Source organism: Copidosoma floridanum, unplaced genomic scaffold (assembly GCF_036245765.1).
Source record: "Copidosoma floridanum isolate Cflo_tuat_1 unplaced genomic scaffold, Cflo_Japanese_pri ptg000021l, whole genome shotgun sequence".
Taxonomy (NCBI): Eukaryota; Metazoa; Arthropoda; class Insecta; order Hymenoptera; family Encyrtidae; genus Copidosoma; species Copidosoma floridanum.
In genome coordinates this window covers 26,751,716-26,778,064 of record NW_028321898.1, presented here as the reverse complement: position 1 = coordinate 26,778,064, position 26,349 = coordinate 26,751,716, and the positions used below count along the sequence as shown (strand labels likewise).

General features: G+C 33.9%; 2 protein-coding genes and 2 long non-coding RNA genes across 4 annotated transcripts; 1 reads left to right on the top strand and 3 right to left on the bottom strand.

The window, feature by feature from the left end:
- Positions 1-5,699: 5,699 nt before the first annotated feature.
- LOC106639132 (beta-hexosaminidase subunit beta) lies at positions 5,700-9,788 on the bottom strand. Its single transcript, XM_014352586.2, has 7 exons — positions 9,687-9,788; positions 8,513-8,742; positions 7,719-7,920; positions 7,507-7,634; positions 7,052-7,427; positions 6,420-6,969; positions 5,700-6,340 (listed from the first exon to the last, which is right to left on the bottom strand). The coding sequence occupies exons 2-7, from the start codon at positions 8,696-8,698 to the stop codon at positions 6,163-6,165; spliced, it is 1,620 nt and encodes a 539-aa protein (XP_014208072.2). The 5' UTR covers positions 8,699-8,742; positions 9,687-9,788; the 3' UTR covers positions 5,700-6,162.
- Positions 9,789-11,864: 2,076 nt separating this feature from the next.
- LOC149374238 (uncharacterized) lies at positions 11,865-12,279 on the bottom strand. The gene is made up of 2 exons (XR_016293198.1): positions 12,189-12,279; positions 11,865-12,053 (listed from the first exon to the last, which is right to left on the bottom strand). It is a non-coding gene; the product is annotated as an uncharacterized LOC149374238 (long non-coding RNA).
- Positions 12,280-13,730: 1,451 nt separating this feature from the next.
- Positions 13,731-14,177, top strand: LOC149374237 (uncharacterized). Its single transcript, XR_016293189.1, has 3 exons — positions 13,731-13,752; positions 13,834-13,913; positions 14,005-14,177. It is a non-coding gene; the product is annotated as an uncharacterized LOC149374237 (long non-coding RNA).
- A 1,011-nt stretch (positions 14,178-15,188) lies between these two features.
- Positions 15,189-17,775, bottom strand: LOC106639160 (transcriptional regulator Simba1). The gene is made up of 3 exons (XM_014352623.2): positions 17,365-17,775; positions 16,709-16,853; positions 15,189-16,634 (listed from the first exon to the last, which is right to left on the bottom strand). Exons 2-3 carry the CDS (start codon positions 16,850-16,852, stop codon positions 16,545-16,547), a joined length of 234 nt encoding a protein of 77 aa, XP_014208109.1. The 5' UTR covers position 16,853; positions 17,365-17,775; the 3' UTR covers positions 15,189-16,544.
- Between the last annotated feature and the right edge of the window lie 8,574 nt (positions 17,776-26,349).

The window sequence follows — 26,349 nt, the reverse complement described above, 5'->3', positions numbered from 1 at the left end:
CAGTTGACAAGTGAAGCGTGATATATTTTGGCCTAAGAAAGTCTCGTAACTGTCAATCGAACTGATGTAAAAAATAAATAAATAATAATAATAAAAAACTAAATGCTGTACGAAAGACGAAGAAAGTACTCTCGTTCATTTTTTACACTCAGATGCGATAAGAAAAAAAATTACGAGGCTCGTGTTAATTAAAAAAGTTATAAATGATTTGAGTGCAACGCACTTTGCGAACAAAATTGTTTAAATACGAAATAAAAAAGTAATTTAAATAATGAAGGCATCGTATTACGCGCTTCGCGTAAACACTGCAAATGTAAAATATAAAAATTATTATAAATAAAAAAATGGCGAAATAGTTCAAGTGTTAACTTTACACAGATACACTCAAACACGCTCGTTATTAGAAACAAGAAATATAAAAGCAAAAAATGCTACTACACAGTCGTAAATATTGCGGGCGATAAAAAGAGAGTTTGTAAATTTCTATAGAGGTTATATATAAATATAAAAATTTCCTGCAGTTAATTACCAAATTGCGGAACGCTTTGGACATGCAAATTTCTCTCAGCACAATCAGCTTGTCGGCGAGAATGGTAATTTTCTTATTCAATACTTCCTTACAATTTTTTCCTCAAAGCTATGGTTGTTCAAGAGGAACTTTTTATACGCATACATTCAATGACATTTTTTATTTTATTTCAGTTTTTATTCCTTGATAGTTTACTATATTTTAATAAATTACGAAAATTTGCGTGGATATTTTAAGGAAGATTCAGCCAAGTTCTTTAATTTGCTATGTAATATTGAAGCTCACCTAAATATTGTTAAACTCATTTTTTTTATTTTTCTTGTACACGAGCACCTAGTATTGCAATCCAATCAGGGGAGAAAAATGCTATAATGTTAAGTGAATTAAAGCAATTCTTAATATTGAGATGATGTGAGGAAAAGTTGAAAAAATAAATATAGACTCTTCAAGTTATAAGATCCTAAGGCGCAGGTCCGCTTGTTCATTATGTTTGAGAAAAATATTTTGTATTTCACAATTTGTGCCGAATTTTAAGATACAAATTCGCTACAAAAGTCAATTTACATTTAATTAAAGAGAAAATAAATCGGGTAGCTCGAATCGACCAATTCCATAATGAGAAATGTTTTATGGTTATACATATAATAAAATTTATAAATGTTATAAATTCAAATTTAATCTTTGTTATTCGGAAGAAATACACATGAAATATATAGATAACATCATAGAAGATGTCTTCTTCAACGACTCAACCGTGTAAGGAATGTATGAAAAATTATTTACCATAAATAAATTGTTGCATAATACGTAGATTAAGTATTGACATTTGAAGTAAATAATTTAAACCTACTTGTATTATCTAAACACTTTTTATTGATACATTATAATTTTTCTAAATTTTTTCAGATGATTTTCATTTTTTAAGCTTTAACTTATGCTTGCTATTTCTTGATCAAATCGAGAAACAGCAAAGTCGTGAAATAAAGTCGATTTAAAAAAAAAAAGATCTTCAAAAGAAAAAGAAAAACGACAAAAGTACTATTAGAAATGCAGATAATCCACTAACTGCGCACGTACACAAACTAATTTAAATAAGCCTAAATGCAAGCGTATATATTAATGATAACCTACCCTGTTAGAAAACTACTACATAAGCTGGCTAGAAACTCGTCAACGTATATGCGTAAACGGGCTTATAACATGTTGACGAGTTTCTAGCCAGTTTATGTAGTAACGTTTCTACCAGGGTATAGAAGATTCATAAAAAAAAAAAAAAAATGAATCAAGTGACAATTTTTGAAAATCGAGAGAGTGTACTTTATTTCTTAAAAAAAAAAAATAAATAAATAAACAAATGATTAAAAAAAATTATTAACAAACATGAAATTGTACAGAAAAAATAGGTGCATTGTAAAGTCAAGAGCAAGTGAGTTGCATTTAGATTTTAGTAGCGTGGACAAGAAAATAAAAATATTTAAAATCATAAACCAAAGCGACATAGCAGGCTCTATCGTAGTTGACAAAAAAAAAAAAAATAAATAAAAAATAAAAAAAAAGAAAAAAAAAGAAAGGCAAATAAACATTACATCCAGTGAACAAAAGTGTTCGACTGGCGATCGCAAAAATTGCAAATCTTTTTGTATATCGACGAAAAATAAAAAATTTCAACAAATTTGTACACATTTCAACGTATGAGTTTAAAAACACCTGACAAAATTAATCTTTGATCTTGAGTGCAGTTCCATAAAGCATTATTTCTTTGTGATCTATTACTTTTCATTCATGTGCATTATTACTAGATGTTGGATGAAAATTACAAGAAGAAATATTTCTTTTCATTTATAAACGTAGAGCGGTGTTTTCTGCTCTACAAGAAATGTCAAATTATAATCAAAAACAAAAAGATGAGCAAAAGCAAGAACGAGCGATCGGCTTGTACATACATAGGTATTAATAAAAAAAAGAAAAGAAAAAAAAGAAAAAAATAGAAAAAAAAAGTAAGCGAGATGAGTAATTGCCGTATGATTATCAGTACACTACTTAAAAGAGCGTTCCGCAAATTAACAAATTAAAACAAAGCGATGTGAAAAGGAGAATTTTCTTTTGATTTTGTGTTCACACAATGATTGTTTAAACGTTTCATATGCTACCAGAAAAAATGGAAAAAAATAAATTAAAAATAAAAAAAAATATATTGAAATTACATTGTTTTTCTCATTTTTCACATTACTCGAATGCATTTTTTAAATAATTTTTCCATCAATATTTATTCCAAAAATATCCTAATTATTGAAATTTTCATTTTGTACAGACAATCATAAAATGATCATTAATGATTATTTATGATGAAATTGAGAATGAAGACGCACTACGCATTTATTTACAAAAGGTATTTATCAACGAGACGATGTTTACACAACATAAATATACCGGTTTGTTTAGAAGAGATGGGGGTAGGTACCAACTTCAGAGCTGATGAAGAAATCATCTCCGAATAGAGACGAAACAGTTAGTTATAGGTACCCAGAAAAGCCCGTAACCCGATAAATATTTTTAAAGATGTATTAAAAAAATAAAATAAAAAAATAAAAAATACTAAAAAAACCTGAAGTCCCAAAAAACTGAGAAATAGATCCATAACAGGAATATTTCATCAACTGGCGACTCTCTTTACAAGAATAAAAATCACAACAATTTTATTTAAGTTGGTAATGACAAGGTGAATTTAGAAATACAAATGGTATCTCGACCAATGACTACCTTAGCCCTTGGGTCGCTGTGGTGTTTATACATATTATGCACAACTACCGTCTAAGTTGGTGTGTCTACCTCGCACATACTTGTCTGGAGTTTTCCTATCACTTGCGCTAAAGAAAAACAAAGGAGAAAGCTCATTGTGCCAGTAGCCATCGATCCTTACACAGTACAAAGCTACCTGTTTTCTCGAAAAACAACATCCATCTCCGCACACGTAAGTTTATGTACTTATTTTATTTACAGTTAGGTAGATACGTATTTTAATTGAAAATTTTCTTTCATCTAAGTTTGTACAGTGAAACATTTTGTAAAATACATATTTTTTTTGCACAAGACTTTTTTCTTGCACTTATTTATTTCAAAAATGTAAATTTAACCAACGAATTAAATATAAATAATATTGAAAATTCAGTTATTACAATATTACCGCTAAATGCTACTTTATTGAGAACTTGGCTTTGGTTAGCGGTTGGCTTTTACACGGCGTAAAAATAAACAAATAGATTTCATAACTATGTTCAAAATTCTATAAATTTCGTCAACGTTTTCGAGTATACTCTACCAATATAAAAAATGAAAATTAACATGGCAGATTAAGTACATTTTTCATCATAAATTAAGATGTATATTTGTAATAAAAAATTTCCCTATTTCCAGAAGATTCTATCCTGGAAGGTCTAAAAGAATACATGTTTTGTTTTAATTTTTAAATAATTGTATATTAAAATCAAACGCACGGAAGTATAGTTTGAAAACAAATAAGCATATAAATAAGTAAATAAAGTAAACTGAACACTTAAAAATGGTTTAAAATTTTTTTTTCAGACAGCGTCCCGTTGAATAAATAAATAACCATGCCAGCGACAGTGTCAGAAAAAAATCTAATCACAACACCGATTGTGCATTATAACAAAATAACTTGGATGTTAAAGATGTTCTCAACTCTCCAGTGTCTACAAGAGCAAACATTTACCTCTAACGTTTATACGCTTACGCAGTCAACGCAAATCTGTTACATGGTATTCAAAATCAATAAAAATGAAGACAAAATTACCCACTACACATTGTCCATCGTATTGAACGAGTGTGATCAAAATTATATGAACTTGATCATAAAGGCGTCGGTCCATCCAGATATCGAAGGAAATAAAATATCAGTTAATGCCAATGATAAAGAAAATAGAACCATTTTTCTTTTGGAAATTACATCCGAGGCGATGACCGAATATTTGACTGGAAGGGATGATCTGGACATTGTGTCAACAAGTCCATTCGGAAAAGTTTGAAATTCCTGTAACAAAGCGCTTATCCATGGTTAAGAATTTTGATAAATTTTGGATGACGGGAGAGTTTTGCGACGTTCAGTTCATTTTAAAAAACTGTGACGGTAACAGTGAAATCATAGAAGCCCACAAACTCGTCCTAATGGGTGTTAGCAACTACTTTTTGGGCATGTTCAGCAATAGCACCAGCGAATGAAAAGTCCAAGTATTGGATTGGTCCAACAAAAACATCACGTTCGAGGCATTCAAAGCATTCTTGGAGTACATTTACGGAGTCAAAAACAATTGAAGATATGAAGGAATTGGCGTTTGAATTGATGATGCTCGGAGATAAATTACACGTAAAAGAGCTCGTTAGCGCGTGCGAGGTCCTTGTGTTGGATGACATCAACGAAGAGAATATTGGAAGAAATTTGTTATTCTCCAAGAAACATAACTGCAAGGTGCTGCTCGAACGAGCTATCTTATTTTCAAGATCATGCCTGACGAATCTTGTGATTTCCAAAGAGTTTTCCGAACTGGCCAAGGACAGGTCGCTAATGGCCGAATTGTTCTAGTATACCTTATTCTGATGATGTTATTAAGATTTAAACTAAGGTAACTTCCAATAGAAACTGAGATATATGTATTATGATAATAAACATTAGAATGTATTATTGTGTACCACTCTTTCGTACGTCTAATTATCATTAAATTATTATAAAATATTAAAGATTTCAAAAGTGTTTGGGAATTATTGTACAGAACAAGAATAAATTCAGTTGAAAAACTTATTATTTGTGTTTACTTTTGTTACTACAGGCAATTAGTTGAGAAAATTTTCTTCCAACAGTAATAATACTAAACCAATGTGACTTAATATTAAGAGGAATAGCAAACACTCGACTTTAATGTTTATTTAGAGATCGTATACTTTTTAAAATTATATTAAGAGTCCAAAGGATTATTTTCGTAACGAATAATGTACTATAGTATATATTAAATAATACCTTATATAATACGCTTCACATGAATTCTGATGAATACAAACCTTGAATTGTTCGGATGTGTTGAGTGAGGATTTCGTGTCTTAAAATGTGCCATGAAAAACAACGGAAATGGCTTTATAAAAAAAAAAGAAAATATAAAAATTTCAAGATTTGGACTATTTATTCATTTAATTTTTACATTTTTCAGTCATTGCGGTCAAAAAACAGTGTATACTATATAAAAAAAAAAAAATATTTTAAGTTTAAAAAATAATTTTTGCGATTGTAATATATTGATGATGGGCCGTAAGCAGTTATGGAAGAAAAAATGCATAAAACGTTAATCTTTGATTTAATCCAAAAATTATAATTTTCTTTTGTTCCATACACAGACTTATTAGGGTAGATTACTTCTAAGTTGATGTGTAAAAGTAAAATCTATTGGAAACATGAGAATGCGGTTCTTTCTTTCTTTCTTTCTTCTCGACAAACGTGTATATAAATATATATTCATGAAATTAATAATCAAAACCTAAATAATCAAAGTCAACACATTAAAACCTTTGATTTTGCACATTCGTTTGAAAACGAATGAAAATTGTCAGCCTCTTTTTCCTCACCCGATTCATGACAAGCAAAAACCAGAGCCGTTCGGCGGTTGGGCCGGTACCCCGCGCCTGTTCATCCGACACGCGTGCTCCTCCAGACGCTCGGCGGCCTCCGTCTCGTTTTGGGCGCCAGGGCTCCACAAAATCTCCGCCACGGCCGACGCCCTCGGCCAAATTCTCGAATGAACGTTGTTCCTGCGGGAAACCAGAGACGTTTCGCTCGAGCGTGAATGGTATAGGGGGGGAAAAAAAAGATAGAACCCCGTGCACTCACTTGTCAACAAATTCCCCCCACATGGCGGCTTCACCGCCCATAACCAGGTTCCTCTGTTTCTCCGAGCCGCCAAAGGCGAGAGGCTCGCACCTGTAGTACTTTAACCAATCGCCACCTCCGGCGACGTGGTCCAGGTACCAACAAGTGGACAGCAGGGCCGGGTAACCGGCATCGGTCACGTCGAACATCTCCCTGCTCCAAGACCCGGTCCACACTTGGACGACCGTGCCTTCGCGCAGCTTCAGCCCATTGTCGAAGACCTCCTGCCACACGATGGCCTTGCCCTCGAGATCGGCCACGATGTCTAGGACCCGCTTCACGAACATCTCCTCGAGCTTTTGATAATTGGTGGTCATGTTGTTGCGCTCCATGTACCTACTGATCTCGGGGTTGCTCATCCAACAGTTGAAGAGGACCTCGTCACCGCCAAGATGAACGTACTTGTCCGGAAAACTCGAGGCCACTTCCCTCAGTAGGGTCCTCATGAAGTCGTACAGTTGCTCGTTCAGCGGATTCATCGGCCCAAGTTTCCCCGATGGCTTGCCGTTGGCTGTATAATATATGTACGCATAAAAACGCCCGGTAAAGGGGGGGTTGAGAACAGTATAGGGTAAGGCCAATAATGAACCCACCGTCGTAACAAGCCGTGAGGTATTGGGGATAGGCGGAGCCCCAGGACTTTGTGTGGCCGGGAGTGTCGAATTCGGGCACGACGCGTATACCCCTGGTCCTCGCGTGCTCCACCACCATTTTCACGTCCTCGGGCGTGTATACCATGGTAGGGTGGTAAGCCCCCTTGGCCGACAGATCAGGGAACGATGTGCTGACGTAGGGGAAACTGTTGTCGTCGACGATGTGCCAGTGCAGTACGTTCAGTTTGTTGTACGACATGGCCTCGAGGGTCTCGAGGATGTCCCCGAGGGGCAGGTAGTGCCGCGACGTGTCGAGCAGTAGGCCCCGATGGCCGAACCTTGGCTTGTCCGAGATCGACTGGCCCCTCACCACGAGCTGATACATTTTTTCAAGCGTGAAAATTTCCACCCGAGACTTTATTGGCTAAGTTACTTCATGCATTGTCGATACGTACTTCGGCTCCGTTGTTCGAGTGGACAAGGAGTTGCGAGAAGGTCTCGAGGCCCCGCAGTATGCCCCACACGGAGTTGGAGTTCAGAGTTACCGTGGTGCCGTTCAAACCTTTGGGAACGTTCAAGTCGTCTGAAAAAAGGATTTTTTTTTTTTTTTTTTTTTTTTTTAGTGGACAAAGCGATAAACGAAGGTAGTAATGTGAGGCGCTCTAACAAGATTCGTCGGATCCAAGATTCGGGTATTGCTCGCAAGGTTGGCCCAAACGAATTTCCAGAGCTGAGACGGATCTGCTGGCGACAGGGACGCTGTTGTCCGCATATTTGCTGTATTTCTCAGCCAAGTGGGACTCGTGCTTTATGATGTTCTGGTAACGTTTCACCGCCTCCTCGATCACGTCACAATTTTCCTGTACGACCTGTAAAACGTGTTAGAGAGGGATGCTCGTGTTATAAAAGAAAAAGAAAAATCCACACGTTGTATAGGGTAAGTGCAGGGTATCGAGTGGCAATATCCATGTTACCGATAAGATTAGAGTAACTGTTATTGATACGAGAGGGTCATTATTGCGTGGTATGGAAAACAAAAAAATTACAAGCAGCAATACAAGATGTAACAATCGATTACGTTGTCTTTTTCGATTGATCTCTCGTATCTACAGATGAGTGATAAGATAATCTTGTCGATTTGCACAAATATCAGTGCGGATATCGGAGAAAGTTTTCGAAAGGGCAAGAGTATTGTTTTGCTTCTCAAACAATACATCGTAAAAATTGAAAAAAACAAACGATTAACAAAAATTATATCCGAATGACCGATTACTTGGATTTTTTTATCGATCTCTCAGGTTTTGGTGAGAAGTAATCGTGCGCATCCATAGAAATAACAATTGACACAATTGTTATTGTGTTTAAAATACACAAAGGTGTTGGGGGAAAAAGAAAAAATTGTTAAAAAAAGAAATGAAAAACTAAAACAAGGAACATAAAGAGATAACAAAACGCACATACCTTGAATTTGAAGGTAGCAGCGTTGAGACGGTAATAGTCGGTGAACAGCAGCCTCGACGAAGGTAAAGGCCAAGGCTCGCCTCTCGTGGCAATGACCCAAGGCCCCGTATCCTCGTGCCACTCGCCATTAACTCGACTGATGGCCAGCAATAGTCCGACCAACAAGGAAGACACGCCTCCTTGCATCTTTACGCTTTTCTTTTCTTTTCTTTTTCTTTTCTTTGTTTATTCTGTCGAGCCGTTATTTCATCATTCAATTACTTTATACTCGAGTATCGTTACGGGATCGTTATTATGCGAGGCTGCCCATACGACTGTGCATGAAAACGTTTGCTGTTTGATAGCGTAATTACACGTTGTGTTTCGCATACGTTTAAATGAATTGTCGTGCGCTATAATCGTTTATTTGAAAAAATTATAACAAAAGTGAAAACAAGGTGGGATCGAAGAATTTGCTCATAATAGTTTTTTTAAATATTTAATTTGTCGATGGTATATTCTTTACTTTGGGTACCTATATTTTTTTTTTGTTCTATCTTCGATATTGTAACACAAAAAATTTGAGCTTACAATAAGATTACGTTGAAAGTAGATTTCTATTCATAGTTTACTTATTTGGCTTATCAAAATAGAAAGAAACGCGCTCCAAGATAAAACGGTCAGCTCGAGAGTTGTTACGTTAACCAAATAGTTCGTATATATATATATATATATATATATATATATATATATATATATATATATATATATATATATCTGAGAATTCTCTAGCTTGAGCTAAACAAATCTCGTATGGGACGCCCATAAATCGAGTTGAAATGAATGAAACTGAAGATATTTTATATTTTGAATGATATGTAGTATTATTAGCACATGCGTTGACTAAATAAATAAATAATATAAATTTTGAAGAACATTTATAGCCAAAAACTACGTTTAAGTACTACGTTTATGGCTAAATTTATAATTTACTAGAAGGTTTGTGTAAATTCATCAATACTGTTATTAATATTCAATAGTATAAACAAAGCGAATTGCCTCGGAAAGTAAATACATGCGCTGAATAAATCAACGTTGCTTTTGTTTTTCTAAATATATACTTAATAATTATTAGCAAACTAAAAATATGTGTGTTAAAATTGACGGTATAAAACCAACCTAAGATTAACATTACCTTCTGGTGCGGAGTCAAAAATAAGCTTGTTCGTTGTATACAAGTGCAGTGTATAGTGGATGTGAGAGGACGCGCGTAACGAAAGTTGACGGTGTACTGCCGTTGGGAGACGAAAGACGAGAGAGAGCAGCCACGCGATGGTGTCGATAAGACTCGGACGTTGTGCGCTCAAAACCCGCTCTTATTGACGATTGTTGTTCGCCCAAGAGCTTGGCTCCGCTTTTTTATTGTACACAACGAAGCACCGATACTATCTCAATGCTTGGCGTCTTTCTTATTCTTTTTTTTTTTTTTTTTTTTTTTTTTTTTTTTTTTTTTTTTTTTTTTTCAAATATATTTTTTCTTAATCATGTACTGGCTCAGTTTTTGGGGTTCACAACTGTAAAATATTGCAAAATATAAAAATAAAAACGGCCAAAGTGTTCTCGTTTTGAAATAAAAATGAAAGATCTTTTCAATAATCGTAAACGGCGTTAATTGAAATTTTTAGTGTGCGACTTTTATAGTTTTTGTCTCTCGCGTACAGGGATAAAATTAATTTTGACTCTTATTTTAATAAAATTTAAAATTTAAACTAAAAAACTAAATTTATACAATTTTGTACGATCCAAGGGTTACAAATAAATAACTTAATTATTCCGATACACTTGTTATTTTACAGATTTTATTAACCACATATTTTATTGTATAAGTAGTATAATGTAATACAAATACAAAATAAGTAATTTGGTAAAACAAAGCATGTAAAATTTTTCAATTATAATTTTAACGTACCAAGATAAATAATAAATCTGTATTGTGATATTTGTGATAGCGATACAATCAAAAGCCAATAATTACAGATAACAATGAAGCTTTTGTATCGTCCTTCTCTACAACTGCTCCTTATTTGTTTTACAATTGACTTATGTACATACCTACGTAGTAACAGTAGGTGGCGTGAAAAATTTTCAACATCAACATTTACAATCTCGCTTCACGCAACGTCCTCGTACACCAGGTTTACACGCATACTTGCAAATGAATGGTATGCAAACGATTTGTCCCATCGCTAGAATAAAAAACCAAATTTTAATTTCACCTCGTAAAAATTCTGTGTGCTAAATAAAAACAAATACACAACTGCGTTAATCTGTAAAAATAATCAATATCCCAAATGTTATGGACTTACACTCGTTGATGATGAGAGCGACGATGAAAAGGAGGACGAACAGAAGCTTCAACATTTTCGCGAGGATTGCCAAGAGTGGAGAGTTGCTCGATCGATAGAAACTTCAATTCTGATAGCCCCTGCACGTGGTGCCTATAATATTTATAGTGGACTCGGATTTGCCGGTTTTATTCTTATATTGCTTACTTATCCATGAAAATCAAGCGAGGTTTTTCCTGCGCGTCACAGCTCTGGATCACGTTTGCGTGTACGCGAATGGAAACGTACCGAGGAAACTGCAGTTTCTTTTTCTTAGGATTTCGTGGCTTCGGGTGTGTATCTTAATATGAGGGAAAACCTCATGTGATTTGTTTATTGAAGCGCGTTAGATACTGGCTCGGATTTTTATACATTTTTCCAAGTTTAACTTTTAAATCTTTTTGTAATTTTTTTTTTTTTTTTTTTTTTTTTATTACTAGCAATTTTTAAATACGATACCGAATACAACAAAGCAATACATTATATTAAAAAACATCTTCTTTTAAATAATATTTGAACGTAATCTTCTATTTTTTTATTAAATTTTTGATTGTTTTACTCAATTATTGTTATTATTCTTGTTGCCTTCTAAAAAAAAAAATTATTTCTTAATGAGTATTAGTAGAAAGATAAGCATTAAAAACACTCTAACTTTTGAATATTTATAACATTGAGTCATGTTAGTCGTATCAGAGCGAGGCATAGTGCTAGTTGAAAAAAATAATTGAATCAAGTTTATTTATTCATTTTTATGTACTGAAATTCAAATACCTTCATAGCTCGGTATGTGTTCGTTTCTTCTACCGTATAAAAAAATTCATTTATGTGACATTAGATTTGAAAAGATGGAATGAAATTAATTAGTATTTAATTATTTGGAGACATTCTCATAAAAATTGCGTGTTCTCAGTAAAGAAAGATTTACAAAGTAAAATTCGTATTCTCAAATTTTATTTGTTTGTGTGTGAAAATAAAAGAAACAGTTTTTCATGTGACAAATAATAAATATTTATTGATTTGTAATGACAAAAATTTGAATACATAATTTGTTTAAATCATCCTTCATCCTCTTCTTGGATCGAAGCACTTGCAGCCCAGACGGCCGTAGCATTTTCCATAACTGTGACCCCCTCTTTTGCAATTTTTGTCGCAATTTGAGCTGCATGACGCCGAAACAGCTGTAACAAAGCACATGTACGATATTATTTTTAACGTAATATTTAATTTCATTCTGTTGATTTCGTTAGCAAGTCCAATTTTTTTAACATATACTTGTTGTAGCAATTCGTATTATTTATTCAAGAAAAACTTACTCTGGACAGCAGTTAAAGCCACGAGCACAAGTAGGAGTAACAAGAGCCTCAGCATCGTGAATTTTATTCTTTATTTATCAACAGATGCTGCGTCTGTAGACGAACACTATAATATATCTTCATTCAAGAATCATTGGCTGCTTATATATGATCGATAGTAGTGCTTTTGCACTTGTGCATATAGTACCAGTACGTAGCGTTCAAACGATTTCCAAGCAAACAATTTTTTTTTTTTTTTCTTTGTGACGCCCAACGCAAATCCAATTAGGGAAAATCCACGCTTCTTAGGTCATTTGCATTTGATCTTATAGGATTTAGAAAAATTGAAATAGTTGAAAAATCTTTTTTAACGTCGCTTAATATTCGTTAACGCTTTTATAGAAATCATATAATAGATGATGTTTTATTCCTTTAAAATTTTAAGCTGTGTAAGACGTAAAGTGACAAGAATAACAGATGTACGTATCATAAACTATTTTCCTCGTTCCTTGTATCCGCTGACTTTTATACGACGGAGATTTACTATTTCGAATGAATCCCTTGTCATAAACAGACGCATATGTGAAATGGGAATAACCCAATAGTTGGCATAGATCTGCTCGCATCGGTGTAAAAGAAATACATTTCGAGATACAAAAATGATGTAAGTATGTAGATATCGTAGATATTTGTCAAATATGTAGATACGAGGGTCAGATGGATTATCAATTTGTCTTTTATTGTATTGTTTTGTTGTTTTTTTCGTAAGAAAAGCTTTCAATCAATCAAAATTAAAAATCTCAATAAGAATGTGTTTTATTGTACTAAAAAATTGAAATACACGTTCACATATATATATATAAGTCGTATCCTTTTATTCATGGATTTCAAGAATACTAAAAATAATATTAAGTTTTTGATTTTATTTAGGTATTGCGTTTATTTTTTATTTTGTTTCAAAAAAATTTTTATTACCTGTTTTATTTTAAATAATAACTTTGCATTTCACGAGCAAATGAGAACATCGTGTATTAAAGACTGACTAAGCACACGTGTGCATTAAGCGCAGTATTGATTTACATTAGTATCGATCGACTCTACGTTTACGCTGAACACGTGTTTTCAAACTTGTTTTTAAGAAAAGGCTTCTTTTTGTACTTGAGGGAAAAAAAAAAAAAAACCACTTTACAGCAAACAAATAGGTATTTTTAGCCAAAACGTTTGCCGTGCAACTTGTAACTGAAGAATAAAAATACTTGTATATTTTGGTCATATAGCCGGTACCCGCGGCAACAGTTCAAAATGAAAAGGAAAAAAAAAAAAAAAAAAAAAAAAACAAACACGCGAAGGGTGGGCATGTATGCGTAAATATAAAATCTAACCTTTGATGAAATCTTTGACGAAAAATAACCTTGTTATGAGTAGACAATTTAATCGAGTTCAGGACTGATCCTGAGGTAAATACAAACCAATATATAATCAAAATACGATGGTAACGAACGCTTATCCGTTATTTTAATGAAGATGTCGAGCGGTATGGCAGGGTGCTGAGATATAGTCTCTGGGCTCGTTTCGAAATTCTCAGGTTTATTTTTTATAAGTACTTCAATAAATTTCAAGATTTACCTACAGATTAGTGTACTAAAAACGTTAAACATTTTTTCAGCGCAAAAGCACCACGCATCCTCAAAATGGTTTGGCTAATGTTCTTCTTTGCCCTCATTCTTGGCATGATCGGCTTCAAAAGTGAGATCATCGAAAAATCTCATTTCTACTCGACAAAATAAAAGACTCGATACTTTTTTTTTCAAAGTATGCCCACGTTTTATTTTCTTAGCTGTTTCTGGCTGTAACCCCTACAATTGCGATGCGGATTGTAAAAGAAGGGGTGTTTCCTACGGCAAATGTCTCGGCAGTCTTGGTTGTCAATGCTACGAGGCGGCGAAATTTGATATTGGCGAGATCGGCGAAATCGGCGAGATCGGCGAGATCGATGAAATCGGCGAGTGATTTTATTTAAATTCTTCAAGATTATTGTTGGTGCTGTGTTGTAAAAAGTGTTTTTTTTGTTCTTTTTTTTTTTTTAAATAATTCGTCGACTAAATTGTCAAGGTAAAATTAAAAATGTTCAAGCGTCAATAAATTAGTGGCACAGTATATTACACACTCTCAGACTTGAAAATTGTTTACCAACGTACTCGATTGATATTTAAGTTCACATAATTTTTGCAAATTAATATTTATTATGAAAAAAACGTAATTAATATCTAATACCCAAAAGTGGTATTGTACTAGGTATAATGAAGCATTTATTTATTTACTTGTGCCACATTCTTGCATAGAATTTCTGAAACTTGATCGGCAGAAAGGAGGCGAGTATATTTTTTATGCCAAAACTAAGACAAAAAATAACTTTAAGAATGGAGTATAGTAGGGTAAAATAAACATTTTATCATGTCACGGACCATGTCCATGGCACTTTACTTTTTTCTTCCAACAACCGTGCAAAGGAATCCTGGTTTATTTTACTAGCGCTGTTTTTACCACCGTAGAATATTTCCATGAGACGAACAGCGGCGCTGTATTCTAACTGTACACTAACGCGTCGAACGAGCGAGTGTGCAACGCATGAAAAACCATATCGATTTTTTTAGCGGCGGTGGTAGTAGACAGAAAATAAAAAAAATATTGACCAATGCCTGGTTTTCTCAACTAGTGTCTTGATTGATTTGTTGTGAAAAGTCGTATCCATGCGTAATAACGTAATTAAATATATGAAATTTTTTTTTTCTAATCAAAGTAACTTGAGACTACATATAGCGTGGTAGACCTGAAAGAGAATTTTTTTCATTTTTGTTATAAAATACCTAACAGAAGTTGGCTCCTGATTAATTTGTCTCAAACTTTGGCCAAAAAATTTGAATTTCAATACAATAATAGAGATTTTTTGTAATAAGACTATTAAATCATACTGAAAATCGGTTTAGATTTTTTTGAACATATGGGTTTTATTGGTAATGAATTTTTTTAATTACAAAAACTAGACATTTTGTAAAATATCACGGTGAGTTATTAAAATTAATTATTTATAACACAAGTAGCTTGATTTTCTAAACATCTAAAACGTAGCTGACCCATCAATATTTTTATGTGAATGAAAAAGAAAATAACATGGTAAAGGTATCGAAAAAAACTATGTGTAATGAAAAAGTCAGTTTTTGGTGTAAAATACTGTAATTATTCGGAGTTGAAATACACATTTACGTAAAAATATTTTACGTTTGGATACTAAGCGCTGATTTTACGTAATCTAATTCCACATTTTTTTCATTCTAAAAAAAAATGATAAAAGAAAACAATCATGTGTTGCATACGTTTATTGAACTATTTAATTAAGTAACGCTTTTCAAGCGATTGCAAACTCAATGACTGTAGCAATAACAATATTTCTTTTTTATTTATTCATAATACATGTAATTATCACCATTGTCTACTCCTTTATTAGTATATACTTTTAAAACATTGGCAGTATTTTGTGCATATGATCAAAGTAAAAAAGGCTACAAGTTTAAAGGCAACGACAAACATTACTTTAATACACCCCTAATAAGCTAAGCTTTTCTAGATTTGGGCACCTTTCGTTATCTTAAAGGATCAGCACCTTTTGTGAAAACATCGCTATATAAAACGAATTTGTAATATTAATTTTTTTTACTGTAATAAATCTGCTAATATAATCTCACTACTTAAAAATTTACAGAAAATAGAATCAACAAGCTAATGGCTGACCATAAGTTGATACATTATTTTTACAAGACTATTACACTGTTATTACTGGTAATTAATGCATGCTGAATTTTTGAAACTTATCATTTTTTATTTATAAATAGTTTACAATATTATTTCTTTAGTCACATATATTCCATTTATGATTACATTCTTGATGGATTTTGTACTAAAAATAAGAAAAACTCATTCAACTGTTAAAAAATAATTCCGCAAAATAGTATAAACAAAGGTTAAAAAATGTATTCAACATAAAGTATGCTGGAGAATAAACTTTAAAACAGCGAAAGGTGCCCCTGCCTGTCATTCCAATAACAGTACTGTATATGGTATAAAGGGTAGAAGAACATTGTTTCGATGAAGATAAAGAAAGGGAGAAAACCATAAGAATCAAACCATAAGGTTCTGATTATGGTTTTGCTTATAAGAGTTTCTTTTTTTGTAAGATGCAATCAAACATCATTTAAAATTTAATTATCTTAAGTCTAAGTTACTCTCTCGTTTTTTTGTTTCTTTTTTTTTTTAATTTTAAAATGGGCACAAATCAACCTGCTGCTTCAGTACTCTCTCAATGGCTAAGAGCCATTACTCTCATATATTCTTCAGATCTTCTGGCAAATCGTTTTTGGGATGCTTGTTTTCAAAGTGCTGCTTGTAAGTCTTAGGATCTGGCATTTGTGCCTGGTAATAGTAATGAGAATTTTTTAAAATTTGTAACATTTTTTGAAGAAATAACACTGTGAACAAATACAAACCTTGCAGACAGCACATATATGTACCAGAGCCTTTTGTGCTGCCTTTTTTTGTTCATTGGCGTTGTGGCCCTGCTGCTTCTTGTTTTTTGCAGCTTTTTCTGCAGCCTTAGCTTGGGATTGAAGTTTTTGTTGTCCACGAGCCATTCTAAAATTCAGATAAACGTTGGAATAAATACAATTCTACAACTAAAAAAAATCGATAAAATGTTTGTAAAGAAATAAAGAGGAATTATATAAAGTTACAAAACTGCAGAAACTACATAGTGCATAATCATGCAGAATGTATTTTATTACATCCTTTCCCTTATTTTTTTATCTCATATATCTCAGAGCAAGATAGTGCAGTAGTTATGGGTTCACAACGTTACATTCTTCAAACGTGAGTAGGTATGATTTCCAAAGTTTTTACTTTGCAAAAGTAGGATACTTATCACTTATTTGAATTGAACATAATTTTCAACTGGAAGTGTGTACACCAGCACGTTGATCAAAGCATCCACCTTTACCCCTCAAAATCATTATGTTCCCACAAAAAAATCCAGAAAACATGCAAAGTCAAGTCATTACAATAACAGAAATATTTATAAACAAATTCAGTACAATAACCACGTATGCATACCATCTATGCTCATCTTCCTATTATCTAGCACACTTACCCGTCACAACTCTCTTATTGCGCTCCTCTCTTTGGCCTGCTGTAAGTATCTTAACCAAATATCTCTCTTTTTCTTTGCAATACCTATTCTTTCACCTCCGAAAGAATCGAGGACCCAAATGATGTAGATCTTTCTTGATAACTCTTTTTCCAGAACTTCAAAACTCAAACTTCACTCTTCTTTGCAAAAATTATGAGAGAAAAAATGTTGAGAATCTTCAGCATAAGTATACACCGAAAGGCCTCGTGTCGTGTTGTGTCTGCTCTATCTCTATTCCTTTCAAAAGTAATACAAATCTATAGCATACCTGCTCCGAAATGCGGTTATTAGGATTAGGTATAATGGAAAAGGAAACGAAACAAGTAAGTAGTTGAAGTAGTTGAACAGTTGAAGTATAGTCAGGGGTCAGGGGTCAGGGCCCTATCCTTTAAGTGTGTCGGTGAGTGACACGACTGACACCAGGCCAACATAGTCAATTTCAACCAATCAGAGAGCTCTTTTAGCTGTGTATTGGCTATGTCGTTTGCCAACACGTTTAGAGGATAGGGCCCCTGGGGCCGTACCATATAACTATTTTTCTGTACATCGGCCTATGTTATAACATAGGCCCGCGAAGCTAAAAAAAGTTATATGGTACGGCTCCTGGAAAATAATAAGAAATATATACTAGTTTTTTTTTTTATATCATAGTGTACTGACCTACTATAGGTATGTGCACTTTCCTTTCCTTTAATCATAGAGTCATTTTACATTGTCTTTTTACATATCGTTACATCATTTATATCATTCTACACATTTCTCTTATTTTTTCGCTATCATTACATGTCTCTTAAATTCATATTCGCTTGTATGTTTGTATCTATATATCTCCCCGGACACGCAGGACCGGTTATCGAGAAAACTTTTCACAATTCTTATTTTTCAATCGCTTTGTTATTTTTTATTTTTATCTTAAATAAAGCCTCATCCCTAAGTCGGTTTCATGGATTCAATACCTGGCACAAGAACCATCAAAAAAAATCTGAGAGCCCCCGACCGCGAATCAAACCCACGACCCCTCGAGCTGTGTTGTTTCGGTGGCTATGTAAACGCGCACACAACAAGTTGCAAAGCAGACGGTTTCTATTTCATTTAATTTACTTATACTGCAGCTTATAATTGTTACATCTTTACGTGGGAAAGAGATTTGTTCAATATATATATAAATATATATATATATTAAATTTATACATATATATATATATATTTTTTTATATTAGAGTGCTCTACGTCCGGCTCCTTTAATAAGGGCACTACTATGGGCACTACTATGGGCACTTAGCACTTGGGAGAAGGAAGGGAAGAGGGATGGGAGGCCTCCCAACACTGGGAGGGGGGTAGGGGGAATTAGGCAAATTTGCTGCGAGAAGGTCGCCTAAACCCTCCTCGAGGAGCATTGCGTGGTGAAAAAGCACATGTGAAAAATCACAGAGGTACTTGCCCGTAAAGTCGCACTGGCCGGGAATCGAACCACGGTCTCCCGCATGCCAATCCACGACCTAGCCGACTGAGCCACCGCGCGCTCTAGATATATATTTACTTTGGATTTTATTATTCTGGTGAAGAGAGCACGATGTAAAAGATACGTGAAGTTATGTGTACCTAGTAATTACAGTAAATCACTACTAAGTATGTGCCATGTGGTCAATTTTCAGGTAAAAGTGAAGTTTTACACTTGCCGCAAATAGCAGAAACAATGTCAACTTTTTATTTTCTATCTACAATATTAGTTGCGGCTGGTTTATGATTAATCATATGTGGCTCTGCTAAGATAGTAATAATTATTTGGATCAGCGTCATCTAGCGTTGCGGATTTTTGAAGTAAAAAGTGGCCCTAAACTTTTCAGCCAGAGCTTTAGCGCGTAGAGCCATTTAGTCACTTATAAACCAGCCGCAACTCGTGACGTAGCTATAAAATGAAAAAATAACAATACGCGTGTTTTTGGCGGCAAGTTAACAATCTATCTTTTACTCGAAAATTCATCTTCAAAAGTATTAATACATAGGTCGATTTTTTGGTAGAAAATAGATTGTTCACTTGCCGCCTAAAACACATATATTGTTATTTTTTTATTTTATAGCTTCATCATGAGTTGCGGCTGGTTTATAAGTGACTAAATGGCTCTAAGGCTAAGCTGCCTAAAGCTCTCCTTCAGAATTTCAGAAGCAATTTTTGGCCAAAAAAATCACGACCGCTAGATGGCGCTGATCCAAATAATTATTACTTCTTATATTAGAGCCATTTAATCAATTATAAACCAGCCGCAACGAATCTTGTAGATAGTTAATAAAAAGTTAACATTTTTTGTGCTACTTGCGGCAAGTTTACAATATGTCTTTTACCTGTAAATAGACCCTGAAAAGTATAAATATTCCACTTATCTTATACGGCTTATAAAATCTACCATATTTACAAAATTAAAATACTTTAGACCTTTTATCATTAACTTGCGGAAGCACAGCCCTTTAACTTTCTAGTTTAAATAAACAGCTAACTTATATAATATGTACATGCCAAGATTTGTGTTACAGAAATCTTGAACAATGATTAAATAGATACGTAAAGTAATAAGTCCAAAAGAGACAACCGAAGAAAAAAGGCCTGAAAAAGAAGCACAGTCACACGAAAAGTCTCATACAAGAATGGAGCATTGGATCTCACTTAATTTAAATTGCTTTACAATTTATCTTTTACCTAAAAATCGACCTCCAAAACTATCAATATTCTACTTATCTTATATGGCTTATAAAATCGACAATATTTATAAAATTACAATACTCTAGACCTTTTACCATTAACTAATGAAAGAACAGCCCTTCAACTTTAGATTTCCAATAAACAGTTAACTTATGTAATATGTACATAACAAAATTTGTGTTACAGAAATCGTAAATCACGATCAAATATACACGTAAATTAATCAGTCTAAAAGAGACAACTGAAAAAAAAAGGTCTTAAAAAGAAGCAGCCACACGAAGAGTCTCCTAGAAATGGAGCATTGGATCTCACTAATTGAAAAATACATTTATTACAGAGATGTAAATTTTAAGTGTTATAAGTAAACAAAGAACCCAACCTTCTCTGATCGAGTGAGATCCAATGCTCCTGGAGCATTGGGGGTGTATTCCGCAAATGCTGCCAGCAGTTAAGTTACGTAGGTCGTGGTAACGCCGCATGGTCGGGTGGCGCTAGCGTCAACCTGTACTAACTGTCGGTGGGTTCCGCATGTCAACAAACTCCGAAATATCAGATGGCATGGGAGCGAAAACAGTAAAAAATATCAAAGTTTGTTGACATGCGGAACCCACCGACAGTTAGTACAGGTTGACGCTAGCGCTGCCCGACCATGCGGCGTTATTACGACCTACGTAACTTAACTGCTGGCAGCATTTGCGGAATACACCCATAGTCCGCAGGCTAAGTATACGTCCTTAACCGCCTTTTTCACTAACGTTTAGAATAATGATTGTATCATGAGTTTTTGTATAAAGTTCAATTTATACAAATAAGTTGGTAAATATAGGCACACATGATTAATATTTAAACATTTTAAGCTGTATAAATATATAACATAGATTCCAAATATGCATTATTACCGCTGGAATATGCTAACAAAACCAAATATCCGTCTTTCTCACCCAGCAAAATAATAGGTATCTGTATAATCCTGTATCAATTTATTGCACACATGCGAAATGTTCAATGACAGTAAACAATGACATAATTTCAAACTTTACTTTTAACTCTTCATTTCACACGTAATTTTACAATGCAATTGATAAATTATTATTCATACAAAAGTATTAATATTCTTATAGGAGGTCGATTTTCAGGCAAAAGATTATTTGTAAACTTGCCGTAAACAGCACAGCCAATGTCAACTTTTTATTTTCTATCTACACAACTAGTTGCGGCTGGTTTTAGCGTTTCAGATTTCTAAACTAAAAAGTGGCCCTAAAATTCTGAAGGAAAGCTTTAGATATTTTAGGCCCTAGAGCCATGTTGTCAATTATAAACCAGCCGCAACTTATTTGACAGATACAAAATGAAAATTCAACATTTTCTGTGCTGTTTGCGGCAAGTTTACAATTTATCTATTACTCGAAAGTATAAATATATAGGAGGTCAATATTCGTATAAAACATACACTGCAAACTTGCCGCAAGTAGCACAAACATCGTTAATTATTTATTTTGTATCTATTTCAAGAGTTGCGGCTGGTTTATAAGTGATTAAACGGCTCTGGGGCTAAGCTGCCTAAAGCTCTCCATCAGAATTTCAGAAGCAATTTTTGGCCAAAAAAATCACTACCGCTAGATGGCGCTGATCCAAATGATTTTTACTATACTTATACTAGAGCCATTTAATTATTTATAAACCAGCCGCAACTGATTTGATAAATACAAAATAAAAATTAAACATTGTTTGCACTATTGGCGGCAAGTTTACAATTTATCTATTACCCGAAAGTGTAAATATAAGGGAGGTCGATATTGGTGTAAAACATACACTGCAAACTTGCCGCAAGTAGCACAAACATCGTTAATTATTTATTTTGTATCTATTTCAAGAGTTGCGGCTGGTTTATAAGTGATTAAACGGCTCTAGGGCTAAGCTGCCTAAAGCTCTCCATCAGAATTTCAGAAGCAATTTTTGGCCAAAAAAATCACTACCGCTAGATGGCGCTGATCCAAATGATTTTTACTATACTTATACTAGAGCCATTTAATTATTTATAAACCAGCCGCAACTGATTTGATAAATACAAAATAAAAATTAAACATTGTTTGCACTATTGGCGGCAAGTTTACAATTTATCTATTACCCGAAAGTGTAAATATAAGGGAGGTCGATATTGGTGTAAAACATACACTGCAAACTTGCCGCAAGTAGCACAAACATCGTTAATTATTTATTTTGTATCTATTTCAAGAGTTGCGGCTGGTTTATAAGTGATTAAACGGCTCTAGGGCTAAGCTGCCTAAAGCTCTCCATCAGAATTTCAGAAGCAATTTTTGGCCAAAAAAATCACTACCGCTAGATGGCGCTGATCCAAATGATTTTTACTATACTTATACTAGAGCCATTTAATTATTTATAAACCAGCCGCAACTGATTTGATAAATACAAAATAAAAATTAAACATTGTTTGCACTATTGGCGGCAAGTTTACAATTTATCTATTACCCGAAAGTGTAAATATAAGGGAGGTCGATATTGGTGTAAAACATACATTGCAAACTTGCCGCAAACAGCACAAACATCGTTAATTATTTATTTTGTATCTATTTCAATAGTTGCGGCTGGTTTATAAGTGATTAAACGGCTCTAGGGCTAAGCTGCCTAAAGCTCTCCATCAGAATTTCAGAAGCAATTTTTGGCCAAAAAAATCACTACCGCTAGATGGCGCTGATCCAAATGATTTTTACTATACTTATACTAGAGCCATTTAATTATTTATAAACCAGCCGCAACTAATTTGATAAATACAAAATAAAAAGTGAACATTGTTCGCACTATTAGCGGCAAGTTTACAATTTATCTTTCACCCGAAAGTATAAATATATAGGAAGTCAATATTTGTTTAAAAAATGCATTGTAAACTTGCCGCAAACAGCACAAACAATGTTAACTTTTATTTTGTACTTACAAAATCAGTTGCGGCTGGTTTATAATTGATCAAATGGCTCTACTACAAGTAGTAATAATCATTTGGATCAGCGCCATCTAGCGGTAGTGATTTTTTTGGCCAAAAATTGCTTCTGAAATTCTAAAAGAGAGCTTTAGGCAGCTCAGCCCTAGAGCCATTTAATTACTTATAAACCAGCCGCAACTAATTTCATAAATACAAAATAAAAAGTTAACGTTGTTTGCACTGTTAGCGTCAAGTTTACAATTCATCTATTACCCAAAAGTATAAATATATATGAGGTTGATATTCGTATAAAACATACACTGCAAACTTGCCGCAAGTAGCACAATTATCTTTAACCATTTATTTTGTATTTACGAAATTAGTTGCGGCTGGTTTATAATTGATTAAATGGCTCTACTATAAGTAGTTATAATCATTAGGATCAGCGCCATCTAGCGGTCGTGATTTTTTTGGCCAAAAATTGCTTCTGAAATTCTGATGGAGAGCTTTAGGCAGCTTAGCCCTAGAGCCATTTAGCCACTTATAAACCAGCCGCAACTCTTGAAATAGATACAAAATAAATAATTAACGATGTTTGTGCTACTTGCGGCAAGTTTGCAGTGTATGTTTTATACGAATATTAACCTCCTATGTATGTATACTTTCGAGTAATAGAAATAAATTGTAAACTTGCCGCAAACAGCACAGAAAATGTTGAATTTTCATTTTGTATCTGTCAAATAAGTTGCGGCTGGTTTATAATTGACAACATGGCTCTATGGCCTAAAATATCTAAAGCTTTCCTTCAGAATTTTAGGGCCACTTTTTAGTTTAGAAATCTGAAACGCTAAAACCAGCCGCAACTAGTTGTGTAGATAGAAAATAAAAAGTTGACATTGGCTGTGCTGTTTACGGCAAGTTTACAAATAATCTTTTGCCTGAAAATCGACCTCCTATAAGAATATTAATACTTTTGTATGAATAATAATTTATCAATTGCATTGTAAAATTACGTGTGAAATGAAGAGTTAAAAGTAAAGTTTGAAATTATGTCATTGTTTACTGTCATTGAACATTTCGCATGTGTGCAATAAATTGATACAGGATTATACAGATACCTATTATTTTGCTGGGTGAGAAAGACGGATATTTGGTTTTGTTAGCATATTCCAGCGGTAATAATGCATATTTGGAATCTATGTTATATATTTATACAGCTTAAAATGTTTAAATATTAATCATGTGTGCCTATATTTACCAACTTATTTGTATAAATTGAACTTTATACAAAAACTCATGATACAATCATTATTCTAAACGTTAGTGAAAAAGGCGGTTAAGGACGTATACTTAGCCTGCGGACTATGGGTGTATTCCGCAAATGCTGCCAGCAGTTAAGTTACGTAGGTCGTAATAACGCCGCATGGTCGGGCAGCGCTAGCGTCAACCTGTACTAACTGTCGGTGGGTTCCGCATGTCAACAAACTTTGATATTTTTTACTGTTTTCGCTCCCATGCCATCTGATATTTCGGAGTTTGTTGACATGCGGAACCCACCGACAGTTAGTACAGGTTGACGCTAGCGCCACCCGACCATGCGGCGTTACCACGACCTACGTAACTTAACTGCTGGCAGCATTTGCGGAATACACCCCCAATGCTCCAGGAGCATTGGATCTCACTCGATCAGAGAAGGTTGGGTTCTTTGTTTACTTATAACACTTAAAATTTACATCTCTGTAATAAATGTATTTTTCAATTAGTGAGATCCAATGCTCCATTTCTAGGAGACTCTTCGTGTGGCTGCTTCTTTTTAAGACCTTTTTTTTTCAGTTGTCTCTTTTAGACTGATTAATTTACGTGTATATTTGATCGTGATTTACGATTTCTGTAACACAAATTTTGTTATGTACATATTACATAAGTTAACTGTTTATTGGAAATCTAAAGTTGAAGGGCTGTTCTTTCATTAGTTAATGGTAAAAGGTCTAGAGTATTGTAATTTTATAAATATTGTCGATTTTATAAGCCATATAAGATAAGTAGAATATTGATAGTTTTGGAGGTCGATTTTTAGGTAAAAGATAAATTGTAAAGCAATTTAAATTAAGTGAGATCCAATGCTCCATTCTTGTATGAGACTTTTCGTGTGACTGTGCTTCTTTTTCAGGCCTTTTTTCTTCGGTTGTCTCTTTTGGACTTATTACTTTACGTATCTATTTAATCATTGTTCAAGATTTCTGTAACACAAATCTTGGCATGTACATATTATATAAGTTAGCTGTTTATTTAAACTAGAAAGTTAAAGGGCTGTGCTTCCGCAAGTTAATGATAAAAGGTCTAAAGTATTTTAATTTTGTAAATATGGTAGATTTTATAAGCCGTATAAGATAAGTGGAATATTTATACTTTTCAGGGTCTATTTACAGGTAAAAGACATATTGTAAACTTGCCGCAAGTAGCACAAAAAATGTTAACTTTTTATTAACTATCTACAAGATTCGTTGCGGCTGGTTTATAATTGATTAAATGGCTCTAATATAAGAAGTAATAATTATTTGGATCAGCGCCATCTAGCGGTCGTGATTTTTTTGGCCAAAAATTGCTTCTGAAATTCTGAAGGAGAGCTTTAGGCAGCTTAGCCTTAGAGCCATTTAGTCACTTATAAACCAGCCGCAACTCATGATGAAGCTATAAAATAAAAAAATAACAATATATGTGTTTTAGGCGGCAAGTGAACAATCTATTTTCTACCAAAAAATCGACCTATGTATTAATACTTTTGAAGATGAATTTTCGAGTAAAAGATAGATTGTTAACTTGCCGCCAAAAACACGCGTATTGTTATTTTTTCATTTTATAGCTACGTCACGAGTTGCGGCTGGTTTATAAGTGACTAAATGGCTCTACGCGCTAAAGCTCTGGCTGAAAAGTTTAGGGCCACTTTTTACTTCAAAAATCCGCAACGCTAGATGACGCTGATCCAAATAATTATTACTATCTTAGCAGAGCCACATATGATTAATCATAAACCAGCCGCAACTAATATTGTAGATAGAAAATAAAAAGTTGACATTGTTTCTGCTATTTGCGGCAAGTGTAAAACTTCACTTTTACCTGAAAATTGACCACATGGCACATACTTAGTAGTGATTTACTGTAATTACTAGGTACACATAACTTCACGTATCTTTTACATCGTGCTCTCTTCACCAGAATAATAAAATCCAAAGTAAATATATATCTAGAGCGCGCGGTGGCTCAGTCGGCTAGGTCGTGGATTGGCATGCGGGAGACCGTGGTTCGATTC

Bases quoted from the DNA above. Each gene is read 5' to 3' on its own strand.
- LOC106639132 (XM_014352586.2), bottom strand. From the start codon at position 8,698: ATGCAAGGAGGCGTGTCTTCCTTGTTGGTCGGACTATTGCTGGCCATC. The intron at 7,921-8,512 runs GTATGTGCGTTT...CACGTTTTACAG, and splicing joins CTGCTACCTTCAAATTCAAG to GTCGTACAGGAAAATTGTGA. The intron at 7,428-7,506 runs GTACGTATCGAC...AAAATGTATCAG, and splicing joins ACTCGAACAACGGAGCCGAA to CTCGTGGTGAGGGGCCAGTC.
- LOC106639160 (XM_014352623.2), bottom strand. From the start codon at position 16,852: ATGGCTCGTGGACAACAAAAACTTCAATCCCAAGCTAAGGCTGCAGAA. The intron at 16,635-16,708 runs GTTTGTATTTGT...TACTATTACCAG, and splicing joins ATATATGTGCTGTCTGCAAG to GCACAAATGCCAGATCCTAA.